General features: G+C 36.0%; 1 protein-coding gene and 1 non-coding gene across 2 annotated transcripts in view; both read right to left on the bottom strand.

Moving 5' to 3' along the window:
- Positions 1-597: 597 nt before the first annotated feature.
- Trnad-guc (transfer RNA aspartic acid (anticodon GUC)) lies at positions 598-669 on the bottom strand. Its single transcript has one exon. It is a non-coding gene; the product is annotated as a tRNA-Asp (tRNA).
- Positions 670-8,920: 8,251 nt separating this feature from the next.
- The window catches only part of LOC134797789 (uncharacterized), a 364,311-nt gene continuing 359,616 nt past the window's right edge, over positions 8,921-13,615 (bottom strand). Inside the window, exons 8-11 of the mRNA XM_063770158.1 lie at positions 12,765-12,898; positions 11,778-11,929; positions 9,623-10,664; positions 8,921-9,234 (exon numbers count right to left, since the gene is read on the bottom strand). Coding sequence (XP_063626228.1) covers positions 9,017-9,234; positions 9,623-10,664; positions 11,778-11,929; positions 12,765-12,898 — 1,546 coding nt within the window. The 3' untranslated portion in view covers positions 8,921-9,016. The remainder of the gene's footprint in view (positions 9,235-9,622; positions 10,665-11,777; positions 11,930-12,764; positions 12,899-13,615) is intronic.

Raw genomic sequence — 13,615 nt, 5'->3', positions numbered from 1 at the left:
CAACGCTGTATATAAGTAGTAGAAAATAAAATGTTGATTATTTCATTAGTGAGAGCGGCTTTGCGTCCGGAAAATAACACGTATGTAGCCATTTTAACCGGACTTCGTTTAAACCCGAACACATGGGTCCGGATTACTCGGAGGGCCAGCCCTCGGGCGCTTAGCGGGTAAATTGCGGCCCTGCCTTAAAGCCCCCTGACCTCTTGGGTGTAAAATTTGTTTTTCCGGAATGTCGAGATTGAAGATTGTTGTGTTTATCTAAGTAGGTACCTACACTTGGGGTATCCCTATAAAAAACCGCCCGAAAGGGTGTAAGAAAATGGGATTTAAGGAGAGAGGGCGTAAAGTAACATCTCTATTCTGAATCTGACTTTTATTAGTACATATCTGTCTTAATAGATTTAGTACAGGCACTGTAATTCAGCCTATATATGTTCCACTGCTGGGCAAAGGCCTCCACTCATACGCAAAAGTACTTTTTGAGTTTATCGCGAACATACATACACACATACAGACGGGGGACTTTGTTTTATAAGGTGTGGTATGCGGAATAATTTTGATATGACCAAAACATTACTACAAAAAAGCAAAAAGGATCTCTCCGGCGGGGAATCGAACCCCGGTCTCCCGCGTGACAGGCGGGGATACTTACCACTATACTACCGAAGACATGGTGGCATCGGTGAAATTTAACTTGATGTTTTACACATATCTAGAATGTCAAAATTACAACGCCTTGCCAACGCAAATTATGTAGCTTAATTTATCACTACACCTCGCACCTTACAAAACAACGTCCCCCGCCACGTCTGTCTGTTTGTATGTATGTATGTTCGCGTTAAACTAGAAAACTATTGAACGGATTTTCATGCGGTTTTCACCTATCAATAGAGTGATTCTTGAGGAAGGTTTAGGTGTATTTTTGTTACGGTTTTGTGTAACCTGCGAAGCCAGGGCGGGTCGCTAGTGAAAGATAAAGCCACTTAACAACGCAACAATGTATCGAGTACTAATTCGTCGTTTAGGTATATGTAATCGTATGTACTAGTAGTAGTAGTAAAACACTTTATTGTACAAAAATCAAAACAAAACAGGAAAAATAACATTCGTCATTAGTACAAAGGCGAACTTATCCCTTCAAGGGATCTCTAGGGATCTCGTATGTATAGTCACACAACTTTTTAAAATGCGTTAATTTTTAGTCATAGAGTGATAGAGTTAGACCAAGAAAAGTCTGCACAGATTTTGATATAGCCCACGCAGTGCAAGTATTACTTATTTTAAACGTCAAACTTCTATGAAATTATGACGTATAAATAACACTTGCACTGGGTGGCCTATAAAAACCGCTGCAGACTTTTCTTGGTCTAACTCAGTCTAACTCTAAGGATTTGGGTGAACCCTATAAAAAGCGTCAAAAGAAAACTTGTAACAGAAAGTTTATTCAGTTTCCTATCTGCAGATTCTCATCTTTTTTTTCTTTTTCTTTCTTCTGGCGAAACTATTTGCTATAGCCATGAAACAAAGAAAATATAAAGGTATAAAAAATAGGTTAGACAGGTATAAAAAATAAAATAGCTTCAATCATTCAATGCACTATATTTTGTCTTCAGATATTACATAACGCAATATTACAATATTACATAACGTAAAGTAAGACGATGTGCTAAACGCAAGATAAGAAAATATCTTTGACATAAAATATAATTCTGTGCTGAATAAAACCCTTCATATGCTAAAACCAAAACCTGAGTGTGGTGGCCCCAAATATTTTAAAAATATGCAATTTCTTAAAAATAATGATATAACTTAGCAAACTTTACTTTATAAACTAATTTTTAAAAGGCTACAAATATAATGACCACCAAAAAATACTTTGGTACCCTAAATAAAAAAATCATGCTTACCAAAAAAAATTACTGAACACCAAAAAAATAAGGCCTAAAAATACAAAAGTACCACCACTTTAATTACGACTGCACTTCAAATTGTATTCAAATACCAAATATATTGAATGATCACCAAAAATCATTAATGATCACCAAATCTTGAAGACCAAATTAATGCGATATTTTCACCTAAATAAACCACTATGATTACCAAAAAATTTATACATATTACCAAATAAAGTAAACTGATGCCAAAATTACTAGCCCCTCCCGCTCAACCCCCCGCAGCCCTCACCGCATACCTACCTAACCTAATCTACTTTTCTAGTAGCATTTCGTTATGCTACTAGAAAAGTAAGTTAAACTGCTATCAGTTAAGTGGGTTAGGTTAGGTTAGCACTGCGACCCTTACAGAAACGAAATGGTACTAGAAAAGTAGGTTAGGTTAAGTTTCAACTGCTACCCATATAGATACGAAACGCTACTAGAAAAGTGGGTTAGGTTAGGTTTGAACTGCGACCCTTACAGAAAAGAAATGCTACTAGAAAAGTGGGTTAGGTTAGGTTTGAACTGCGACCCATACAGAAACGAAATGCTACTAGAAAAGTGGGTTAGGTTAGGTTTGAACTGCGACCCTTGCAGAAAAGAAATGCTACTAGAAAAGTGGGTTAGGTTAGGTTTGAACTGCGACCCTTACAGAAACAAAATGCTACTAGAAAAGTGGGTTAGGTTAGGTTAGAACTGCGACTGTTACAGAAATAAAATGCTACTAGAAAAAGGTGACGAAGTGGATTAATTAATTTAATAGGATAACGATATATTAAATGATTGCACATTTTTAATTAAAATGTGGTTACAATTTTGTGATCATTTACTATTTTTGCGTTTACAATGATTATTTTGGAGCCATTTGCTTTAATAGGATAGCAAGATTTAAAAATTTGGTTATCATTTTACATTAAAATGGAGTTCTAATTTTGGTGGTCATTTACTATTTTTGGGTTTACAATGATTATTTTGGTGTCATTTTCTTTAATAGGATAGCAAGATGTAAAAATTTGGTTATCATTTCACATTAAAATGGGGATTGAAATTTGGTAATCATTGACTATTTTTGGGTTAATAATGATTATTTTGGTGTCATTTCCTTTAAAAGGATAGTAAAATGTAATAAAATTGGTAATCATTTCACATTAAAATGGTGTTATAATTTTGGTGATCATTCATGATTTTAGGGTGGTAAAATAGATTTTTTTGGTATTAAATTTTACTAAATCTGGTGATCAGTTAAATAGCAGCCTTTTTAAAATGATGGTTATGGAGAAACGATTATAAACGGCTAGTTATAGACGGTCAAGCTAATCTTGGCAGTAAAAAAAGGCGCGAAATTCAAATTTTCTATGAGACGATATCCCTTCGCGCCTACATTTTTCAAATTTGCCGCCTTTTTCTACTGACAAGATCTGCTTGACCAAGTATAGATTATAAACCCGCCAAAATAAAATTTAAAAGATTTTAATGTTATATTATACATGCTGCGTTTTCCGAAACAGCAGAATTTTATTAACGATCCATAAAACCATTACAATTTTTGAATATTTTTTGTGTAACTGTTTCCATATTATTAATAACCTAATGCCAAAGAACTAAATGTGGCCACCACACAATCTGACTAGACAGAGAGCCAGTATAGCAGAACCACAAAAAGTTATGTTTATCATCTCATCGTGTATATTGTTGTGATTCTCCCATACAACAAAATCTAGACTTCGTATAGACGAGACACTATTGTTAGTAACTTTGTTGTAATTTTAATAAAATAAGACAGGAATTGCTGTTATGTTTGTGCTTATCACGAATAAATTATTATAAAATACCTAAGGTGCAGGGGGTCAATTTCGAATGCGGGATAAATAAATAAAATTAAATAATAAATAAATAAATATTGGGGACATCTTACACAGATCAACCTAGCCCCAAACTAAGCAAAGCGTGTACTATGGGTGCTAGGCGACTATATACATACTTATATAGATAAATACATACTTATATATATAGAAAACACCCATGACTCAGGAACAAATATTAGTGTTTATCACTCAAATAAATGCCAAAGGGATTCGAACCCAGGACCATCGGTTTCGCAGGCAGGGTTACTACCTTCAGGCCAGACCGGTCGTCAACTAATTATAATTTCAACTAATATAATCGAATTATCTTCCATGTTTTCATTATTAACTAGAGTCACTCACAACACATCTTTTTCGCTATCTGGCACTCTAGTTAATAATGTAAAACATGGAAGATATTTCGATTAGTTGAAATTATCCCGCAGACGAAATTGTCCCCCTGCACCTTACCTACATAGGTTGCTAGATCGAAAGGCGCTATTATCGGGAAAAAATATCAATTTTTCGGGAATTTGGAACTTAAGTCGGAATAAAAAACATTAAAATAAAAATAATTCTATTAAAAACAACGATATTTTCCATTATTGGCACTACGTCAGCGGCTCTACCCATAGACGTTTTTATATAAAAATAGTATAAATTCTTTGAGATCTTGAACAAACAATCCCGCCAAATCCCGACCTGGCAACCCTAACCTTACATCGTTTTCTGGCACCGGACCGGGCATTAGTAAGATCTATGGGCTTTAATCATTTAAGTAAATTGTTTCCTCGTGCGTGATAAGCGCAACCAAAATTTATTTCACCAGTCTCTTTATACACCGTTCACGTGTTCGTTACATAGGTTATATTCATATTAATAAACCAGTACGGATATGATGGTCGTTTTTGTCTACGTGACATCGTGATAAAACGGTATGCGTCACTTTCAATCGCGCTCTGTTAAAAAGTGACGGATATTTTGTCACGTGGATAATGCCATCCATAATACTAAGATGGTCGCCTTCTTATCATCTGTCACCATGCCTGTCACGTTCTAACAAGTATGAATAAAGTGCGAAAGTGACGCAGACAGACAGGCACATGACATGCGATAAAAACGCGACCATGAAATACCTACTTACGTGCAAAACGTATTTAAAATTGATGCGCAGTGCACAATACATGTGGAGTTCAAAGGGTTAAGCATTCCATAAAGAAATATAAATATTAGGTATCTTTAGTGTCGCGTCTATAGGGCATTATGCCAGCACTTATACTAGTACTTTCCTAAAAGAGACAAAATCGTAAGAAATACAAAGCAGTCATTGCCTTTTTCATAAGACCGTAAAGGGGCCCACTGATTAACACTCCGCCGGACGGTATCGGCCTGTCAGTTGTTCGGAACTGTCAAAATTTTGTTCTAACTGATAGGCCGATACCGTCCGGCGGACTGTTAATCAGTGGGCCCCTTTATATATTCATGTGGTCAAAAGGTCCCGTTATAGATTGATGAATATCGAAGTATGACTTTGTAGTGGAGTCATTTTAACAGATATCTTAATACATATTACTTTCAATATAGTGCGATATAAAATAGTAGAAATAAAATAAAATGGAACTAAAAGAATTCCATACTAAATTGGTGCCATGGTTAGGCATTTTACGTCAAAAATGTGACAGTTACGTTGAAAGTGGCGCCCACATTTAATTTCTATTATTTTATGTCGCACTGTAATCTATGCATACAATATTCTGTCCCCAGTCCTCAGTTACTACAAATGTAATGAATCTGTCCTCATTTATCGAACGATTATTGCACAAAGACAAACGAGACAGAAATACTTCAGTTTGTTCCAATTAATCCTTACAGTTTTGTCTCGTTGAAAATTAAGGTTTGTCGCAATAGCGATTAAAAAGCAATCTACGTCTTTTAGTACGGATTTGATACATTTATATCGTTTATCGCGCGGTATGTCACTCCCGCGCTTACATAGTAACTTGTTAAAAAGTAACTGCTACGATGACAAATGACAAACAATACACTCTTTTACTGGGCAGTCGTGTAAAAAGTGCGACCAACTCGGTTTACAATGTTTATATTTTATCACTTATCGTCGTGGATAAGATATTAAGTCATTGGCAATTGTCGAGACGTTTTGTCCACGGTAATAGCGATGATCAATCATACGTGTTTTTATTTATTATGAATTATTGAGGCTGACAGTTCAAAAATGACAATCGTATGTCAGTCTCTCATCAAAAATAGAACACATGTTTAAGTGCCATATGTGGGAAATATGTGACGTTTTCAACCAAAAGGTACTTTTTACCAGATTGTCGGTGTTGTCGATAAGGTTGGTTTCATATTAAAGCTATATGGAAATAGCACCTTATTGACAACCGGCAATAAGTAGGTACCCTTTTGGTTGAAAATGGCACATATATGTATATATTATATCCCTTAACTTGGTAAAGAGTTAAAACCTTATTTATATTCAACCACTCGGGATTAAAAATAATTCTTCTATTCCATACGCCTTTTATTTTTAAAGGTTTTACATTTATAATTTAAATCAATGCTAATGTGACAAACCTTAGAAATATAAGCTGTCAAATAAACAAAATAGCCATATATCATACATCCGGTTTAGAAGAATAGTGCCTAATTCCTGTTTAAACATTGACAAATTGTATGTAGACATACAAAAAATATAATAGATAAATATTGATTAATTTTATTGGGTTATTCCCACTAGTTAACACCAAGTTGTTACCACTGGTAAAAGGTGGATTTTTTTCCCCCATTAGTTACCAGTGGTAAAAGGTGGGAAAAATTCCCAGTAGTTACCCAGTGCTAACAACTTGGTGGTAACTAGTGGGAATAACCCATTTTATTTGGCAGGATAACCGTTTCCGAAGCTTTATGTAGTACAAAAATGTATTTTACTGTTGTATATAATGTAGTTATATCATATGGACATATACATTTATCATGGAAGTACATAGGCTATTGCTTCTAGATAATGAGGCGATACTTAATATTATAAAAGATATAATACAATGAATAAACATTTGTATATAATTGCATACAGTTTTTAATATGCACCACACTTAAATTAATATTTCTACAGTATTAAACTACTTCGTAAATTAGGTAAATGTAAGGTAACACAAATAAATGAAATGTCTAAAACATTGTACGTAAAGGCACAAATAATTTAAGTACTAAAAACTATCAAAAAACCTTAACCTATCTTTTATATTAAGTAAAATTCTAAAAACACTAATTAAAAATACATTTCCGAAGTATAAGATAACAATTTCAAATTTTCCAAAAAATGTATTTCGAGGTAAGTTATTTCGTTACTTTTTTGCATAAAAATAAAGATTTTCTTATCTGTGGACGAGAAAATGGAACATTGTAGCGGCAAGTATTCTTCTTATATCGTCTTCATTTGATTTATACTCGTAATCAAAAAGACCTTCTGCCCCTGCCGTTTTTTACGTCTACCGACCATTACCAATAAGTTACATGATTTATCATTTTATCATTTTTTATCGTATAAGATCATGCGAGAAATTAAGTCATTTAAATGACTTTACTACCAACTCAGTTTTACGAGTAGAGTTGATTAGCATAAAAAAATCTCTCAAATGATCTTACAAAAGTCGTTTACGAAGAGACTACAAAACTTTTGGCACTCTACTAGGTAAATAACGAAACATTGCTACCTCTAATTCCCTATTTAATATGTACCTTAACAACTATATACATAGGAACGAAATAAGTACCTACAATTGTTACATACGAGTCTAAATTATATTTACAAGTCGCTAAGAGTTGTAAACCAATAAGATAAATTCTGTAGCGGTATCATGGTCGCATTTTTATCACCTGTCATGCCATGCGTCACTTTCGCACTAACATATTTGTTAGAACGTGACAGGCATGGTGACAATGACAAATGATAAAGAGCCGACCATATTAGCCCTACTGATCAATTTAATCATAGTGCTTACTGGATATGAAACATTTTTACATGTCTTTCTATTCGCCATGTTTTAAGTAAGGTCATTGGTATAGCATAAATTATCTTGAATAATTTACAAATAAGTACAAAGTCACAAATGATAGTCTTATTTATGTCCCTGATGAGGGATAATAGAACAAAAAAATCATCATCGTCAACCAGATAGATGACTGTTTCTTACAAAAAAGGTATTTTATAAAAATGACATAAGGACATATCAATTTGGATTAAAGTTATTTCTGAAAATTTGAGACTGGGATAAAGAATGTATTAACCAGTGTATAAAGTCTTGTATATAAAACTTATGTCTAAAACGAGCTGCCAATATAATCATAAGTAAGTACATGAAATTATAAGGCCCTTAACATTTTTAAATCGTTCTATTTATTCGGCTTCTACACTCTCTAACCGGTAGATGAGTGTATAAATTACAAGTGACTTGACTTGGACATGTTCACCTTTAAGTGATAACCTCTTTCAGTGATAAGGGATCACTAGACAAATTAGATTTTTTGCCAGGGATCACCCAGTTTGGAATTTGATATCAATGTCAAAAAAGTCAACAAAGGTTCTGTTTATAAATTCGCGGACTACTTAGGTCTGTCTCCCTCGTGTCGCACTTGTAAATTCGTACGTAAGTATGAGAGGGAGGCGATACATCGAACGTGGTTCACGGTAGGCCCAGGAGGTACCCTCCAGGCAATACCGGTTAAGAACCCTTGTAATACAATCAGTTTAAGCAGTGGTGACATCACACACGCTAGCGAGCGTAGCCCTGTCTATACTAGCATTTTCCATCCCAGATCGCAAGCGGGCGGCATGGGGGGTCATTTAACTCTCATTCCCCTGAAATCTCATTCCCCTGGCCATACCTATTTGCAAATTCCCAAGGGATTCTGCTTAGCTGATTTGGTTGTAGATGGAACTTGGCACGAGTTACACAGTCACAAAAAATGAGTTGCTAATAAAGCGGAATTTCCTGAGAATTTAAGAATAGGTATGGCCAGGGGAATGTGATTTTTGTAGAGTGACCCCATAGCGATGTAACAAAAGCCAGCAGTGACGTCACAAAAGCTAAACGAAATCACGGAGACTCCATGTAGTCAATGCCAATTGGTGTAATCATTGAAGGATCAATTCATATTACCTTGTCTAAATACAATCAGTGGATTCTGCAAGTTAATACAACAACGACATAATCCAGTTTAACCAGTGGTGACATCACACACGCTAGCGAGCGTAGCCCTGTCTATACTAGCATACTCTTTCCCTGATCTCGGCCTAGCAGCGTGGCGATCGGCAGTGACGTCACAAGAGCTGAAGGAGGATACGGAGAGGGACTCCATGTAGTCGGACGTGTCGGACGCGCCCGAGGACGTGTTGTTGGTGACTTGGCTGTGACGCGCCGTCATGTCCGTGTCCACTGGAAAAGAAAATTGATGTTATTATTTTATTATGACTACATTGCAACAATGCATCAATTTGGCAGCGACAATGCATTGGCATGTTTTGATATACCTACCTCATATTTTTATAGCTATTCGACGCCTTCTACACTTGCCAAGTCCTAATGAATGATATAATTCGATGTTAAAATTATAATTTGAAATTAAAGCTTTAACTTCAGAAAAAATATTCTAAATCGACATCATCGGTAGGTTCTTCACAAAATCATCAAATAGAAAACGCGACCATTTTTTCGTTTTTGAAGGTAATCTTTACTTGGTAGAAAAACGTGGGAACTATGACGAAGTTTAAGATTTTTTTTAAATATATTTAAGATCTATTTTTCAAGGAATTGTGTCACTTACCATTCCGTTTTTTCCGTCTCGTCAGCGTGTCTACGTCGCAAGAATTCGACTTAGTCATCGTCGCGACCTCCTCAAAGTGAAACGTTAGGTTCTTCAACGGATCCGACGAATTCGACTTCACAAATGGCCCGTGAACAGGCGTCAACGCTCTCCTGATTGGTTTGTTACTCTTAAAGTACTTCTTAGAACTCTTCCCATTGGTCACCGGCATCTCAAACTCGAAGTCACCTTTATGGTGCTTCAAAGAGCCTGTTGAAACGCCAGAATCGTTCGATGACGAAGAATCTCTATTCTTATCTGATTTACTAGGCACGCTAGATGACCTTCTAATTTTGACTGCGTCTCTAAACCTGGTAACGAAGGTGGTCTCGCTTTTCTCAGGTGCTTTGACCTCTTTAGGCGCCTCAGGTTCGTTGATGATTGGGATACCTTCGTTGATGCATTCGTTCTTCCGTGCTTTCCTCAACACTGTTGGTGTGAAGCATTGGAAGTCATCGTAATGCCTTTTCGTGAAGTCTGCAGAGCTGGAACGTCTTGTACTGATCGTATCTGATTCTGAATGCTGCGTTGGATCGGAAACATGACTGATCCTGCTTATATTATCCGAGCAGTTTTTGTTGCTGTTACTTGAACTGCTTATTTCAAGCGGCTCCATGTGCATGTAGTTGGAATGCTCATTACAACATTCCGCTGAAGGATGGACGGTATTCGTTGTGGCTGTTGATATATCGTCATCGTTTTCTGGTATATCTTCTAAAGCGTCTAGTTCTTCTTGACTGAAACCAGCGCTTCTTAAAATCTGCAAGGAACTTTCGAACTTCTCTAACGTAGCTGAAAGGTCTACATTTGCGTAATTGCAGTTGTGCACTCTGGCCGGTTTCTCGGGCATGGGTGTCACATTGACGTAGTTCGAAAATGATTCGTTATGTACAGTGTCTTGGTTTTTGGCTTCGCTACAATTGCACGTTTGGTTGAGAAGGCATTTTAGTTTCTTTGGTGTGTCGTATAAGCTCTTTGTGTCTCCTCCGTCGATTGGATGTTCCTGAAAAGAAAAATTATTGCATTTAATAAGGCGAAATAATGTAATGGCTTGCCCATCTCGACGGCGCTTGTGAAAAAATAGTGTGTTATTGAAGCTTTTATTCTTGACAAATTGAGCTATCCTTAAAATACTTCTTATTTCGGCAACAGTAGATATACATTAAAGATGTATACATTTGTCAAAACTGCTAAACTTACAGTAAAAATAGAAATGAGACGAATATATATAGTGAAACAACCTGCCTAAGAAGTATATTAGGAATGTATCAGAGAATAGTTAGTCTAATATTTCCCACAAATAATACTCTGTTAATCCGATTACTGCCCTTAGCGCCTTGCATATTCTAGTAGTTTCATTTCGAAGCTAACCCCGTAGGTCTATCCCTAGGCATCGTATCCGTATCCGACCGAGTCAATTTGCGTACACATGTTATTTACCCTGTAGGTAGTCCCTACGGGCGATGTATAGAATGTGTGTAGTGATTGAATTAAGCTTCTAAACCCTTTGTAATTTCATCTCAAGCGCTTGTTACTTTAAGTCCATGGGGATCTTATTTGTAATAGCTTGTGTAAGTTTAAGATTTAATAATTTTAAACATCAACACAATTTTGCTTAACTTAAAACTGATTAGTTATAGTGGTAATTATACCACTGTATTATGTAACTATAAAGTAATAAAGATACAGATAATTCTCAAATATACCTCTCAAATTATTTCACAAAACGATTCTTCATTTTTGCTCCTTGGATTTTGTATCTCCAACACCACAGTTGGGTACTGATCAGTGCAGGTTCCCCAGAAGAGTGGGATACATTGATAGAGCACAGTTTGATTTAAAATACGTGTCAGGTTTTAACAAATGTTATGTTGCCAGGCTGAAAAGTGGTACAATTCCGCCCAACAACCTCTTGAAATTCTCTCTCAGTTCTCCTTACAATCATCTCCTTACAACAAATGATTTCCGAGTGTCTGATTATTTTAGGTAGCGATGTAAAAGTAGTTTTCTTTCTATCTTAAAATCCCATGTTGTTATACCTATGCGTTGTTTCAATGTGCTTGGTTGATATATTGTTATGAGGGTGTTTGTGAGGGTGACAGGCAGGGTGTCTCACCTGGATAAGGGGCATGGGGGTCTTTGGCACGTCGTAGTTCTCGTAGGGCCCGCTGAACTTGCGGCAGCAGCAGGGCTTGGGCTGCCAGCAGGGGCAGGCGCCCGTCTTGGCGGGAATGCTGGGGCAGCACACGGGGCTGCCGCGTTTTGATTCTGTTGGGAGATAAGCAAAACCATATTTAGAAACTATGATATTACACGAGAATGAATATACTGTCCACATCCCACTTAAATGAGTTTTGGAAATCAAAATTATATTTATTATTAACGAAGCAGCAATCGATATTCGTTCCTTTACGAAAAAATAATACAGAAAATTTAAGACTCATGAAATTGATATAGGTATGTATGTTCTTAATTTAATTTAATTATTAAGAACTAGCAACTTTCGTGCGCAAAAATTCACACATATTCAGACGAATCAAAGTCGCCGAAGAGAACTTAATGTGGTAATACAAGCATCTAGTACCCAATTGTTTCGAAGCAGCCCAAACTATGCTGCGGCTACTTTATATAATAGAATCCCTGCCAATATTAAGTCCGAGGAAAATATAATAATATTTATTAAGAAACTTAAAAAGTACCTTATAGAAAACTGTTTTTATACTGTCGATGAATTTGTAGCGGACAGTTGTAGTTTTTAGTTTTTAGTTTAAGTTGTAAATATGTATATTTTATGTGTATAATGTTAGAATAAGTAATTAGTGTAGATATTGCAACACCCGAATAGGGTAGCATGTAAGAACCTAATATAATATTTAATATCTTTTGTACCTACTACATGTATGCAATTATGAAAGAATAAAGAATAATTTCTTTATGGTCTGGTTATACGAGTATCTCCAAGCGTTAAAACAGAGTTTGTTAGGTTTTAAATGACTCAAAAAAATGATAGATCTGATAAAAAATTGATTGTAGTTTACAAGACTTAAACATTAAATACCCGGTGGGGTACTAGGATCGCAAAAGCCGCAAGGCGATAACATACCTGTGTTGTACTCAGAGGCACTGCCACTGGAGCGCGAATAAATCGAAGCTCGGTCGCAATCCGACCGCTTCTCCACGATGCTTCCCATCGTCCACACTGGAGACATCATGGATCCAGGTGTGCCCACAGAAGATCTGGAAATAAACGGTATTTTAAGGTTAAGTCAAGAAAAATCAAGAGAGAAGAGTCATATCAGGTCACGACACTCGTGAACAAACTTTTTCGTTTGGATTTATAATCGTGAGAAGAATTTCGGCCAAAAATCAATGATACTAAATGCTTAATAATTTGTTCATTGTTTCATTATCATTTGTCAGCTAAATTGGGTGTTCCATACACGCTATGGAATGTCCAATTTAGCTGAAACCCTAAATGGCGTAACAATCACGGAGCGTGAACTGTACCTTGTAGGAATAAATCTAACCCCAATTTTTACAAATAGTGAGCTTATACCTTATACAACTACTAATATGATTTATCAAAGCAATCCTCGAATGTGTCAACAAGGTTTAGCCAGCATTTAGCTTTTAGGCAATTTGCAAAGAGCAAGGGCACATATTTGTGCTGATTAGGTATTAATTGAACAAGGTGTAATTGATGATTGATTAGAGATCACAGCGGCTTTAGCGCTTTGTAGTACAGTATATTACAGGGTTCATGTTTGAAACGAATTGTGATCATCTGTAGGTATACTAATATGAATTCTATAGAATACTTGAATACTACGCAACTAATAAGTAATAAAGTAACAAGTCAACTTAAAGCGGTGACACTGCCCTAAACGGGAAAACCAATGCATTGATCAAGCATGTGTCAAACGCACATACTTATGCAGAACTCTGATTTCACCT

Source organism: Cydia splendana, chromosome 15, assembly GCF_910591565.1.
Source record: "Cydia splendana chromosome 15, ilCydSple1.2, whole genome shotgun sequence".
Taxonomy (NCBI): Eukaryota; Metazoa; Arthropoda; class Insecta; order Lepidoptera; family Tortricidae; genus Cydia; species Cydia splendana.
The sequence above is the reverse complement of the archived record's forward strand: the minus strand, read 5'-3'. Positions and strand labels throughout refer to the sequence as shown.